We start from the raw sequence: 13,269 nt of genomic DNA, 5'->3' as shown, positions 1-13,269 counted from the left end.
AGATCACGGGTAATAATGTAATTATGTAACATCCATTAGTGGAAAATAAAAAGCAAGGGATTCTTGGTTTGCTAGAAGCATGTTATAAACTGAAGTGGTTGGTTTTGTGTGGAGGGCATGATATGCACTCAGTTTTTTTTGAAGGCCATGGGCGTAACTAATTGTGATTTGTCAATAACACGGCTTTGATGGCTGCCGCACCTGAGGAACGAGAGACTTATTTTAGCATTTATTTTCTCCATTTATTACAGTTGAATATGCAACAAGACACACGTTTGAGTTTTAAAAATCATTCATTAATAAAACGGATTATTGATTATCTGTGCGGAACACAAAGGTTTTGCGAGGCAATGCAAAGTTTATTGGGGCAATGCAGAGAACGCAAAAGCATTGCCATGTGTAGTCATTTTTCCTCCCATCTAATTTTTTTCTTCACCATGTCCCTTCATAGAACTCTACTGCAGATTGTTGCTGCATCCCAATTCAGAGGCTGCATCCTTCGAAGGCCGATCACAGTGGCACGACAAAGGTTGTCCGAATTCATTGTCCTTCAATTCCTGTGCGGTAAATGACACAACAGATGGATCCTTCGTGGCCTTGCCTATCCCAGAATTCATTGTGCACCTGTGACGTATTGGGTTTCAGCTTACTCAAATATCTTCTGATGTAAAAATAAAAAGTTTAAAGCAGTTCAAATGTTGACTTATCTTACTAAGATGCGATTATAAACAGTATAGTTTATTATTATATACAGAAATATATATATATATATATATATATATATATATATATATATATATATATATATATATATATATATATACAGTGAGGAAAATAAGTATTTGAACACCCTGCTATTTTGCAAGTTCTCCCACTTGGAAATCATGGAGGGGTCTGAAATTGTCATCGTAGGTGCATGTCCACTGTGAGAGACATAATCTAAAAAAAAAAATCCAGAAATCACAATATATGATTTTTTAACTATTTATTTGTAAAATACAGCTGCAAATAAGTATTTGAACACCTGTCTATCAGCTAGAATTCTGACCCTCAAAGACCTGTTAGTCTGCCTTTAAAATGTCCACCTCCACTCCATTTATTATCCTAAATTAGATGCATCTGTTTGAGGTCGTTAGCTGCATAAAGACACCTGTCCACCCCATACAATCAGTAAGAATCCAACTACTAACATGGCCAAGACCAAAGAGCTGTCCAAAGACACTAGAGACAAAATTGTACACCTCCACAAGGCTGGAAAGGGCTACGGGGAAATTGCCAAGCAGCTTGGTGAAAAAAAGGTCCACTGTTGGAGCAATCATTAAAAAATGGAAGAAGCTAAACATGACTGTCAATCTCCCTCGGACTGGGGCTCCATGCAAGATCTCACCTCGTGGGGTCTCAATGATCCTAAGAAAGGTGAGAAATCAGCCCAGAACTACACGGGAGGAGCTGGTCAATGACCTGAAAAGAGCTGGGACCACCGTTTCCAAGGTTACTGTTGGTAATACACTAAGACGTCATGGTCTGAAATCATGCATGATTTCCCTGCTTAAACCAGCACATGTCAAGGCCCGTCTTAAGTTTGCCAATGACCATTTGGATGATCCAGAGGAGTCATGGGAGAAAGTCATGTGGTCAGATGAGACCAAAATAGAACTTTTTGGTCATAATTCCACTAAACGTGTTTGGAGGAAGAAGAATGATGAGTACCATCCCAAGAACACCATCCCTACTGTGAAGCATGGGGGTGGTAGCATCATGCTTTGGGGGTGTTTTTCTGCACATGGGACAGGGCGACTGCACTGTATTAAGGAGAGGATGACCGGGGCCATGTATTGCGAGATTTTGGGGAACAACCTCCTTCCCTCAGTTAGAGCATTGAAGATGGGTCGAGGCTGGGTCTTCCAACATGACAATGACCCGAAACACACAGCCAGGATAACCAAGGAGTGGCTCTGTAAGAAGCATATCAAGGTTCTGGCGTGGCCTAGCCAGTCTCCAGACCTAAACCCAATAGAGAATCTTTGGAGGGAGCTCAAACTCCGTGTTTCTCAGCGACAGCCCAGAAACCTGACTGATCTAGAGAAGATCTGTGTGGAGGAGTGGGCCAAAATCCCTCCTGCAGTGTGTGCAAACCAGGTGAAAAACTACAGGAAACGTTTGACCTCTGTAATTGCAAACAAAGGCTACTGTACCAAATATTAACATTGATTTTCTCAGGTGTTCAAATACTTATTTGCAGCTGTATCATACAAATAAATAGTTAAAAAATCATACATTGTGATTTCTGGATTTATTTTTTTAGATTATATCTCTCACAGTGGACATGCACCTACGATGACAATTTCAGACCCCTCCATGATTCCTAAGTGGGAGAACTTGCAAAATAGCAGGGTGTTCAAATACTTATTTTCCTCACTGTATATATATATATATATATATATATACACTGCTCAAAAAAATTAAGGGAACACTTAAACAACACAATGTAACTCCAAGTCAATCACACTTCTGTGAAATTAAACTGTCCACTTAGGAAGCAACACTTCCTATGATGAAAGCAGGCAGCAGAACGTTGTCCATGGCGTCTCCAGACTCTGTCACGTCTGTCACATGTGCTCAGTGTGAACCTGCTTTCATCTGTGAAGAGCACAGGGCGCCAGTGGCGAATTTGCCAATCTTGGTGTTCTCTGGCAAATGCCAAACGTCCTGCACGGTGTTGGGCTGTAAGCACAACCCCCACCTGTGGACGTCGGGCCCTCATACCACCCTCATGGAGTCTGTTTCTGACCGTTTGAGCAGACACATGCACATTTGTGGCCTACTGGAGGTCATTTTGCAGGGCTCTGGCAGTGTTCCTCCTGCTCCTCCTTGCACAAAGGCGGAGGTAGCGGTCCTGCTGCTGGGTTGTTGCCCTCCTACGGCTTCCTCCACGTCTCCTGATGTACTGGCCTGTCTCCTGGTAGCGCCTCCATGCTCTGGACACTATCCTGACAGACACAGCAAACCTTCTTGCCACAGCTCGCATTGATGTGCCATTCTGGATGAGCTGCACTACCTGAGCCACTTGTGTGGGTTGTAGACTCCATCTCATGCTACCACTAGAGTGAAAGCACCGCCAGCATTCAAAAGTGACCAAAACATCAGCCAGAAAGCATAGGAACTGAGAAGTGGTCTGTGGTCACCACCTGCAGAACCACTCCTTTATTGGGGGTGTCTTGCTAATTGCCTATAATTTCCACCGGTCGTCTATTCCATTCGCACAACAGCATGTGAAATTGATTGTCAATCAGTGTTGCTTCCTAAGTGGACAGTTTGATTTCACAGAAGTGTGATTGACTTGGAGTTACATTGTGTTGTTTAAGTGTTCCCTTAATTTTTTTGAGCAGTGTATATATATATATATATATATACACACACACACACATATACACACACACACACACACACACACACACACACACACAGTGGGTACGGAAAGTATTCAGACCCCCTTTAAATTTTTCACTCTTTGTTATATTGCAGCCATTTGCTAAAATCATTTGTTCATTTTTTTTCCTCATTATTGTACACACAGCACCCCATATTGACAGAAAAACACAGAATTGTTGACATTTTTGCACATTTATTAAAAAAGAAAAACTGAAATATCACATGGTCCTAAGTATTCAGAGTCAGACCCTTTGCTGTGACACTCATATATTTAACTCAGGTGCTGTCCATTTCTTCTGATCATCCTTGAGATGGTTCTACACCTTCATTTGAGTCCAGCTGTGTTTGATTATACTGATTGGACTTGATTAGGAAAGCCACACACCTGTCTATATAAGACCTTACAGCTCACAGTGCATGTCAGAGCAAATGAGAATCATGAGGTCAAAGGAACTGCCTGAAGAGCTCAGAGACAGAATTGTGGCAAGGCACAGATCTGGCCAAGGTTACAAAAAAATGTCTGTTGCACTTGAGGTTCCTAAGAGCACAGTGGCCTCCATAATCCTTAAATGGAAGACGTTTGGGACGACCAGAACCCTTCCTAGAGCTGGCCGTCCGGCCAAACTGAGCTATCGGGGGAGAAGAGCCTTGGTGAGAGAGGTAAAGAAGAACCCAGAGATCACTGTGGCTGAGCTCCAGAGATGCAGTCGGGAGATGGGAGAAAGTTGTAGTAAGTCAACCATCACTGCAGCCATCCACCAGTCGGGGCTTTATGGCAGAGTGGCCCGACGGAAGCCTCTCCCCAGTGCAAGACACATGAAAGCACACCTGAAGGACTCCAAGATGGTGATAAATAAGATTCTCTGGTCTGATGAGACCAAGATAGAACTTTTTGGCCTTAATTCTAAGCGGTATGTGTGGAGAAAACCAGGCACTGCTCATCACCTGTCCAATACAGTCTCAACAGTGAAGCATGGTGGTGGCAGCATCATGCTGTGGGGGTGTTTTTCAGCTGCAGGGACAGGACGACTGGTTGCAATCGAGGGAAAGATGAATGTGGCCAAGTACAGGGATATCCTGGACGAAAACCTTCTCCAGAGTGCTCTGGACCTCAGACTGGGCCGAAGGAGTGGCTTCACAACAACTCCGTGACAGCCAGAGCCCTGACTTAAACCCAATTGAGCATCTCTGGAGAGACCTGAAAATGGCTGTCCACCAACGTTTACCATCCAACCTGACAGAACTGGAGAGGATCTGCAGGGAGGAATGGCAGAGAGGATACCCAAATCCAGGTGTGAAAAACTTGTTGCATCTTTCCCAAAAAGACTCATGGCTGTATTAGATCAAAAGGGTGCTTCTACTAAATACTGAGCAAAGGGTCTGAATACTTAGGACCATGTGATATTTCAGTTTTTCTTTTTTAATAAATGTGCAAAAATGTCAACAATTCTGTGTTTTTCTGTCAATATGGGGTGCTGTGTGTACAATGAGGAAAAAAAAATAACAAATGATTTTAGCAAATGGCTGCAATATAACAAAGAGTGAAAAATTTAAGGGGGTCTGAATACTTTCCGTACCCACTGTATATACAGTATTGTGCAAAAGTCTTAGGCACATTAGTATTTCTACCAAACAATGTTTAAGCCAGTTATTTATATATTTTGCTGTAGTGTGTCAGAAGGAAATATCAGTTTACTTTTCCAGACATTCCTTTTGCCATTACTTGTAATAATCCAGTGAGATTTTTGTATTCGAACAAGGAGTCTGACAACAGCCGGTATGATCCAAACGAAGATCTGATCTCACCATCATTGAGTCCATCTGGGATTACCATGAAACCATTTGAAAAATACTAACGTGCCTAAGACTTTTGCACAGTATTGCATATGAGTGAGAGAGACTGAGATAAAGACATTTCGACAACCAGTATATTCATTTACTTTTATGGTCAAATGTATAGGCCTGCTTGTGTTCAAAATGTACAATACTTTATATTATATTTGAAGACTAAAATGTCATCTTTTAATATAATTTCATTATTTAATATTATTTATCTGTATTATTATTCTTTATTAATATTCATAATCAGTTGTATTATCTTATGAAGTTTAAAATGCATGAGTTAGACTATAGATTGCATGGACATGTGTTTAAGGAACATATTTTAGACAGGAGGGTAGCTGGGAGGATTATATATTCTGCTTAAAGATGTGTGCAATGCCACATTCACTGAGCAGAGATGTTCCAATGATGATTATACTTCAAATTCGTACAGTTGGCAAGGAATGTTTCATCTGATGCAAATGTACCATTTGTATACCATTTATGTATACACAGAGGGATGGTGGATTGTATCATGTGTAAGCATAATACATTCCATTTTTAAACATAAGCGACATGTTTTTCTACTTTACAAGGAAGTTGAAAGTTGCTCAGTTGTGTAGGCTATTTAAGATAAATCCTTAATGTACTACGGCACAGAAACGCATAGACCTGGCATGAATATAACATCTTCTTAGAGTTTCTCTCCTGGCATATATAAGAATAAAAAAAATTATTGGCAAGATAACTGGTGTCCGGTCCGTGAATCAAATAATAACGGGGAAAGGGCTTAATTCCAAGTCTACAATATTAAACATCACCATTTTATTGGTGGCATAGACCAAGTTCTGTATTTTTTCCTCATCCTATGCTGTGCTTTTTCCGGCTTTTTCCCACAAGCTCCTGTTGCTAAGATACCCAGGAGAGACACAGGCCTCGTGGCAGACTTTCACAGATGCCCAGAAAAAAAGAAAAAGAAAAAATCCAAGATTGATTGCATTGTGACTTAGAAAGTTCTTTAAATTAATGCTTTAAAATTCTTAAGTATTTGTATTTATTGTTACAGGCACAGTGTTTAGTTGCTAATAATCTGGCGTCTAAATTACATGGTGTAATTTGTTTCCCGTTCTACCACGGAAGAAAAATTACAATAAACGCAGTTTGACTTTTGAAGTAGGCTGTAATCCGTGGTTTTATTGAGCAGGACAATCCGCTCAAATATTTTTGTTTAACTTTAACATAAAGTAAGAAAAAAGCCAACAGTTCACCATATTTCCTCTTTCTTTCTCCGTGGAAACTCGCACGCGCGACGCGCCGCGTATATGTGCGCGCGTTTGCCCGGGAGCGAGCACGTGGTCAGCTCTCCAACATCTGCTGTGCCTGTAGCCTGGAACTGAAGGTGTGACCTCAGATTTTCCCCTCACACATTTTTTACAGAGTTGAAGATAAACTGAACCGTGTGGCTCAAGTTCACAGCGGCCAACAAACCTCAAAGCACTCGCGCTCGCACAATAAACACCTCTTCACACTATTATCCACTGGGTTTTCTGTGACACCTGCTACCTTTTTGCCTTCGTACAACTTGGACCCTGCCTATGGGGGTTTGTGTCTGACCGCTGAACAGAATTTGTGAAGAACATAAGTAACTTCTACCTGTTGTTTCTGATGGAAACACCACGTCTCAAAGGTAAGGCTTGCACTGTGTTTTTAGACCATCTGTTTATCATTTATGTTGTTTGTTTGGGAATAAAAGCTTGTTTTTAACAAAACCAATGTGACATTTTCAAATTCACGGTTTTTGCATAGACTTTAAAAAAGATGTTCAGGATTGCATTAGATAACAAACAAGATATTAAACCATGTGAGACCAAACAAATGATGCTAGAGTTTTTTTTTTTTTTTTTTTCGAAACTTCGCTTTCTTTTCTGAGACGCTTTATTTCTAACCATCTGCTCTCAATGTGATTTTAGTGTTTACACGTGTGCTAGCAGAGTAAATATAATTAAGAAGCTATAGTTCATCACAATAACCGTGAACATGGTCACTAGAAAATAATGCAATAGTTTTATGTGCTTGTTGTTTTGTCATTTAAAGCCCAACAAACTTCTTTTGTGAAAGTGTTTAGTTTGAAAAATTTCTTTGTGCTATTTTTCTTGTAAGTAAATTACACTTTCTTTCTTTTTTGGCAATGACATTCATACATTTACAAGAGTGGCTAAGTGTGCAAATAGAGTTTTATTGGCTTATTTTTTTATTGACTGAATTCCTGAAATAATTCGAACAAGCTAATAAAACCTAAGTTATAGGTTATAGGGTGTATCTGATGGCAAATTTATACCGCAAAGGTGTCACAGAAGCTCTCCTGAAGTGGCAATTATGTGTCTTTACACACTCAGAGGTGGACTCAATGCATTTACACAGCAAATTTACCTCCATATTGTTAAGGCAGCTGAGTTAAGGCTGCTCTGTGCCTGATCAAGCTTCAGCGTAAAAGCCAGACTAAATTATGTATGCTCTCTGACCCACCTAAGCCCCTTGTATAAAAAGTAAAAAATGCCGTGTAAATGTATTTATGCCACCTTTGAGTCTGAGTAAAGAATTGCCTCTTCAGAAGCGCTTCTGTGCCACCTTTGCAGTGTAAATTTGCTACAAGTGGCTTAGGTGGGTCAGAGCATGCATAATTTAGTCTGGTTTTTATGCTGCATTACGTCTTTACACATAATTTTGAGCAGGCACAGAGCAGCCTTAAAGGGTTACTTCACCCAAAAATGAAATTTCTCTCAGTAATTTCTCACCCTCATGTTGTTTCCAACCCCGCAAGACTTTCGTTCATCTTCAGAACACAATTTAAGATATTTTTGATGAAATCTGAGAGCTGGCTCACTCCTTCATAGGCTGCTAGGTAATTTCATTTTGCCGGGCCAGAAAAGTTAGTAAAGACATCGTTAAAATAGTCCAAGTGACTACAGTGGCTCAACCTTAAGTTCATCAAGCGACAAGAATACTTTTTGTGCACAAAAATAACGACTTTATTCAACTATTTTCTTCCGCGTGGGCCTCTGATACCCCTTTTCCACCAAGGCAGTGCTGGTGCCGGTTCGGAGCCGGTGCCTACTCGCGAACCAGTTCTTTGTGTTTCGACAGCCAAAGAACCGGTTCTCGGCCAGGAAAATTGGTTTCTACGAAAGCTAAGACATGGCAACCTACACAGTGACGTAACGACGTCGTTCGCTGGGCTCTCTAGTCAGTGGAAAAACAAACAGGTTCTGAGAAGGTTCGCAAGTTGAACCAACTTTGAACCAGCACCAGTTCCGAACCAGTTCTTTTTTGGTGGAAAAGGGGTATGAGTGAATTCACGAGAGCCACGACGCATGCGTGAGAACTGAGAAGGTGACGTAGATGGGTCTCGATGTCGTGTTTAAAATGGTTCTAAAGTGTGCATTTCCTGGATGTCCGAATCGTGAGAAACCAACGAGAAAATGTAAAAGTGCCTTACCAATGCCGCAAAATGAAAGGCTTACCTTTCACACTTTCCCATCAAATGATTGTGAGCATCATCTTCTCAGTTCTCGCACATGCGTCGTGGCGCTCTAGTGAACTCGCATCAGAGGCCCACACAGAAGAAAATCAATAGTTGAACAAAGTCGTTATTTTAGTTTTTTTGCGCACAAAACGTATTCTCGTCGCTTGATAAACTTAAAGTTGAGCCACTGTAGTCATCTGGACTATTTTAACGATGTCTTTATTAACTTTTCTGGGCCGGCAGAATGAAATTACATAGAAGCCTATGAAGGAGTGAGCCAGCTCTCAGATTTCAAACACATATCTTAATTTGTGTTCCGAAGATGAACGAAAATCTTACGGGGTTGTAACAACATGAGGGTGAGTAATTACTGACAGAATTGTCATTTTTGGGTGTTTAAAAAGATGTGCAGAAAGAAAGAAAAAAAATTGTAAAGATAACTTTGAGATACAGTTTTATGTGATAAATGCTTTCTTTACACTGCAAAGGCAGCACATACGTGTTTCTGAAGTGGCATTTAGGTGTCTTTACCCAAGGCATCTTTACTCAGACAAGTTAAATAAAAGTAAGCATAAAAGTAAGAATGAATTAATCCTGCTCTGACCCAGCTCAGTCCCTAGTATCAAAGCATACAGCCGTAATCACTGTATAAATGCATTCATGCCACCTCTGAGCAGCATTAAAAACAGTCTGTGTAAAGACACCTAAATGCCACTTCAGAAGTGCTTTTATGCCACCTTTGCAGTGTAAGTTTGGCATCAGACTAAGTTAAAATGTTGCTCTGAGGTAGCATAAATGGGTTTACACAGCAATTACAACTGTATACTGTACTTTGGGGCTAGGTGGGTCTGAGCAGGCATAATTTAGACTGGCTTTACACAGAATTTTGAGCAGGCACAGTCAGAGCAGCCTTAACTCGGCTCTGTAGTTACTAGCTGGCTGAGGGCATCAGACACTTTTCATAAGGTTTGTATGAGATCTTTGTAACTGTTGATCTACCATGCGACTTAATTGCATGACCACCACTGATACTTTGTTTTCCACAAGAAGTTTTACAACGTAGTCGTCCTTTAATATGCTATTCTAAACGATTTAGTGACTCAGCAGACCAAGCAAATGAGATTACTGTGATTTATATTGACTGATTTTTAAAGGCCAGGTCAATGGTAAAGCCTTTAGCCTCTAGCACCTTGGTGGCCTGTCTCCGTTTTGCTTCATCACCGTCACTCTTTTGTTTCTTTATTCAATCACTGTAATCAGTGGAGGAGCAGGATGTTTTGGATGAAATGTGTTCTGGTCATGTGACCTGACCCATTGCAAGAGAAGCAGCGAACCTGATCTGAGATCAGTGTAATCAGGAGTTTCCTCCTCCTCCACTGCCTTGTTTCCTCTACTCTCACTTTCTTATGCTGAGACAAAGCCCGCAGTAACGCCACTTTGTCTGCCCTCTTGTAAGGTAAACACTCTTTCTTGACTGTCTGTGCCTGTTTTCTATCAGCATTTAAGTGGATTGGACTTGAATAGATGCCTGAATGTTGATGTTTTCAAAAAAGGTGCCTTGCCTGGAGTCAGAGACCTGTAGTTAATGTAATAGTTAGAGGTGTGTGTTTTTTCTCTGATATCCTACTGGATATCAGTCAGCTATTTTCTACAACGTGTAACTTGGAGGTTGTAATAGGAAAAGGGAATGTTTGATATCTCTACTCCTTCAAGGAAATACCAGGGTTTGCAGCTTTCAAGTTTTCTCTCTCTGGAATTACAGGTGTTGGTTTGAGAGGGAATGCTTTACTGTGAAGTGTGCTTGTGTAACAAAGTAGTTTTTTGGAGCTGTTGTCATCTGTGCCCGAGGCCTGTGCAGCGGAGCCAAATAAAGTGCAGTTCTCCTCATGGAAAAGTAAACAGACTTGCCCTGGTTAACCATAAAGGGGTAGATTGTGTGTGTGCGTGTGTGTGTTAGAAAGGAAGGGAATGAGAGAATGTCAGGTAGATGCTTTAACTTAAATTTATGCATAATACAGTTACAGTACATGAGTGGTGATGCAGAAAGTTTATGAATGCAGTGTCAACAGTAAATGATGTCCCCATCATTTGCCTGTGATTTAAGGCCTCTTAATAATAATAATAATAATAATAATACATTCTATATCAATTTATAAACAATTTCAATGTAATATTTTTATTGTGGGGATTGTTTCCGTTACACAACTATTTATTTAACTTGCATGTAACTCATCAATTATTTAATGTAAATGCAGTACGCATACAATATTATTCCATTTAAGTGACTCTTATGTTAGACAGACAGCACAATATGTCTCCGTGTTTGGTCTCTGAAACTCATTTGGCAGGTGTTGTGAGACGAAAAATCCAATAATTGAGCCGCGTCCTTCCACTTTCACATTAATGAATGTAAGCTCTATCACAACAAACAGACAATACCTGTCAAAGCCAATGAACGGCTGTGACGTTGAAGGTTCATTCACCTATATATATCCTGGCGATTACATTCTCAAACCTATTACTCTATAAAATACCTGATTATTTTATGATTTTAGACTTGTCATTCTGCTCTATTACAGCTCTACAGTGAAACATGACAGACACAATGTTTGGCAGTGAGAATGAGCAGTGGGTCTGTCCCAATGACAGACAACTAACGCTTCGAGCAAAGTAAGGTTTTTTATTTAATTTTTTATTCTGTTGCGCAAATTGCATTTCAACATTTCATTTGACAACCCACCCAATGTGTTGAAATGGACAAGTCTTAACAATGTGACATGTTTGCATTAATAAAACAATTCATTTCTCACTGATCTGATGTGATTTTATTTCTCTTGTATGTGACTGGATTTCACCCAGGTTACATACAGGTTGGTCTATCCACACATTTCAGTCAGAGAGACAGAGGAAAGCTCAGACAATTAAGAAAACCGAGCTGGATCTCATCATGAGCGTCATCCACCGCGCTGAGCAGCTCGAGCTCATTGAGCAACACCGGATTGGGTGAGACTTTATTACACTGCATATCACATTTGTGCTTTTTCATGCCTTGTTCTGTCCAGTTAGATAAACACTTTGAGCCTGATGTTTGATGTTAATTCTGAATTTAAAGGGATTTAAATTTTAATAACTCAAAAAACAATAATTGATATTGTCAGGTTGGCTTAATGACTTTCCCTAATTGATTATAAACAAGATTTATGCTTTATGTTTTAAAAAGTTTGTTTAAAATGCCACATCAAAAAACATGACTTCTGTTTGAGGTCTCACAGGGTCTAAGATATATACAGTATATATAATACTTTCTCTTTTTTCTTCAAAAGTTTGGAGTCTGTGAGGTTTATCAATGTTTTTGAAAGACTTAAAACAGTACAATTGTGAACTAGTATTGCAATTTAAAATTACTTTTCTATATGAATACATTTTAAAATGTAATTTATTCTTGTGATTGCACAACGTAATTTTTTAGCAGCCATTACTTCAGTCTTCAGTGTCACACGATCCTTCAGAATTATTCTAATAATAATAATAATAATCATCATCATTTTTATTTATATAGGCTAGTGCCCTTCAAAAGCCCAAGGTCGCTTTACAAAGATAGGTTAGAGGAACAGAACCAAATAAACATCCATAACAAAGCACAGTAAACATACCAAGTGCTGAAGAGTAAAATACAGAGGTCACTTACAAAGTTTAGGTTAGGGATACAAACCAATAGAGGAATACAAACAAATAACATAGGCTGTCCATAACAAGGTACAATTTACAGACCGAAAGCTGAAGAATAATATTAAGAGAGAAAACCTTTTTTTAAGAGGGAGGATGTTTTGAGGAACCACATTCCACAACCTAGAGGCCACAACACTAAAAGACCTGGCACCCATATATTGACCAGACTAAACTTAGGAGTGACTAACAATCCTGCAATAGAAGATCTTAAGGAACAAACAGGAGCATAAGGTTGAAGTAAGTCAGATAAATATGAAGGAGCAAGGTTATGAAGAGCTTTATAATTGAGAATTAGTACCTTGAAGTTTACACACATGGAAACCGTAACAGTAATCAAGGTTAGATGTGACAAAGGCATGTATAACAGTTTCGGCATCCTGCTGACTAAGGTTACATTTACACTTGGCATTAAAATGCGACCTGTATCAGGATGTTGTCCACATACACATTGAAAAGACAAGTGTAAACGCGCTTCTGATCGGAATGTAATTATTCACCCGCCCACTGTCATTATTCCCCCTCCTCTCTCCGGGAATTGCTGCACTTTGCCGTGTGGTTTTGCGATACAGTTGAGTGCGAAGTAGCCTACATCGCAAATATACTGAAATGTTTGCTTTCGCACCCTAAAGTTGCAGAACCATTCATTTTCTGTAAAGAGAGCGCGTTTTTCCCGCCACAGCTGGCAATGTTCTCGGACCCATACGTTTCTCTGTACCGTTTCCATTATGGCATCTGTCCGCAATAGTAGTACTTGTAGCTTCTTC

At 39.9% G+C, this 13,269-nt stretch overlaps 1 protein-coding gene across 3 annotated transcripts in view; it reads left to right on the top strand.

The window, feature by feature from the left end:
* Nucleotides 1–6,559: 6,559 nt before the first annotated feature.
* The window catches only part of doc2b (double C2-like domains, beta), a 227,755-nt gene continuing 221,045 nt past the window's right edge, over nt 6,560–13,269 (top strand). For 2 of the 3 annotated variants that reach the window (XM_084415426.1, XM_084415424.1), the window contains exons 1-3: nt 10,174–10,232; nt 11,356–11,446; nt 11,636–11,779. In XM_084415426.1, the coding sequence (XP_084271552.1) occupies nt 11,370–11,446; nt 11,636–11,779 (221 nt within the window). In that variant the 5' untranslated portion in view covers nt 10,174–10,232; nt 11,356–11,369. Of the gene's footprint in view, nt 6,941–10,173; nt 10,233–11,355; nt 11,447–11,635; nt 11,780–13,269 lie in introns of those variants that run through there. The other variant, XM_084415425.1, reaches the window with a different exon arrangement.

The sequence above is a fragment of the Rutilus rutilus genome (genome assembly GCF_951802725.1).
Source record: "Rutilus rutilus genome assembly, chromosome: 7".
In the NCBI taxonomy this organism is placed as follows: Eukaryota; Metazoa; Chordata; class Actinopteri; order Cypriniformes; family Leuciscidae; genus Rutilus; species Rutilus rutilus.
Note: the sequence above shows the minus strand (reverse complement) of the source record. Positions and strands in the feature narration are given on the sequence as shown.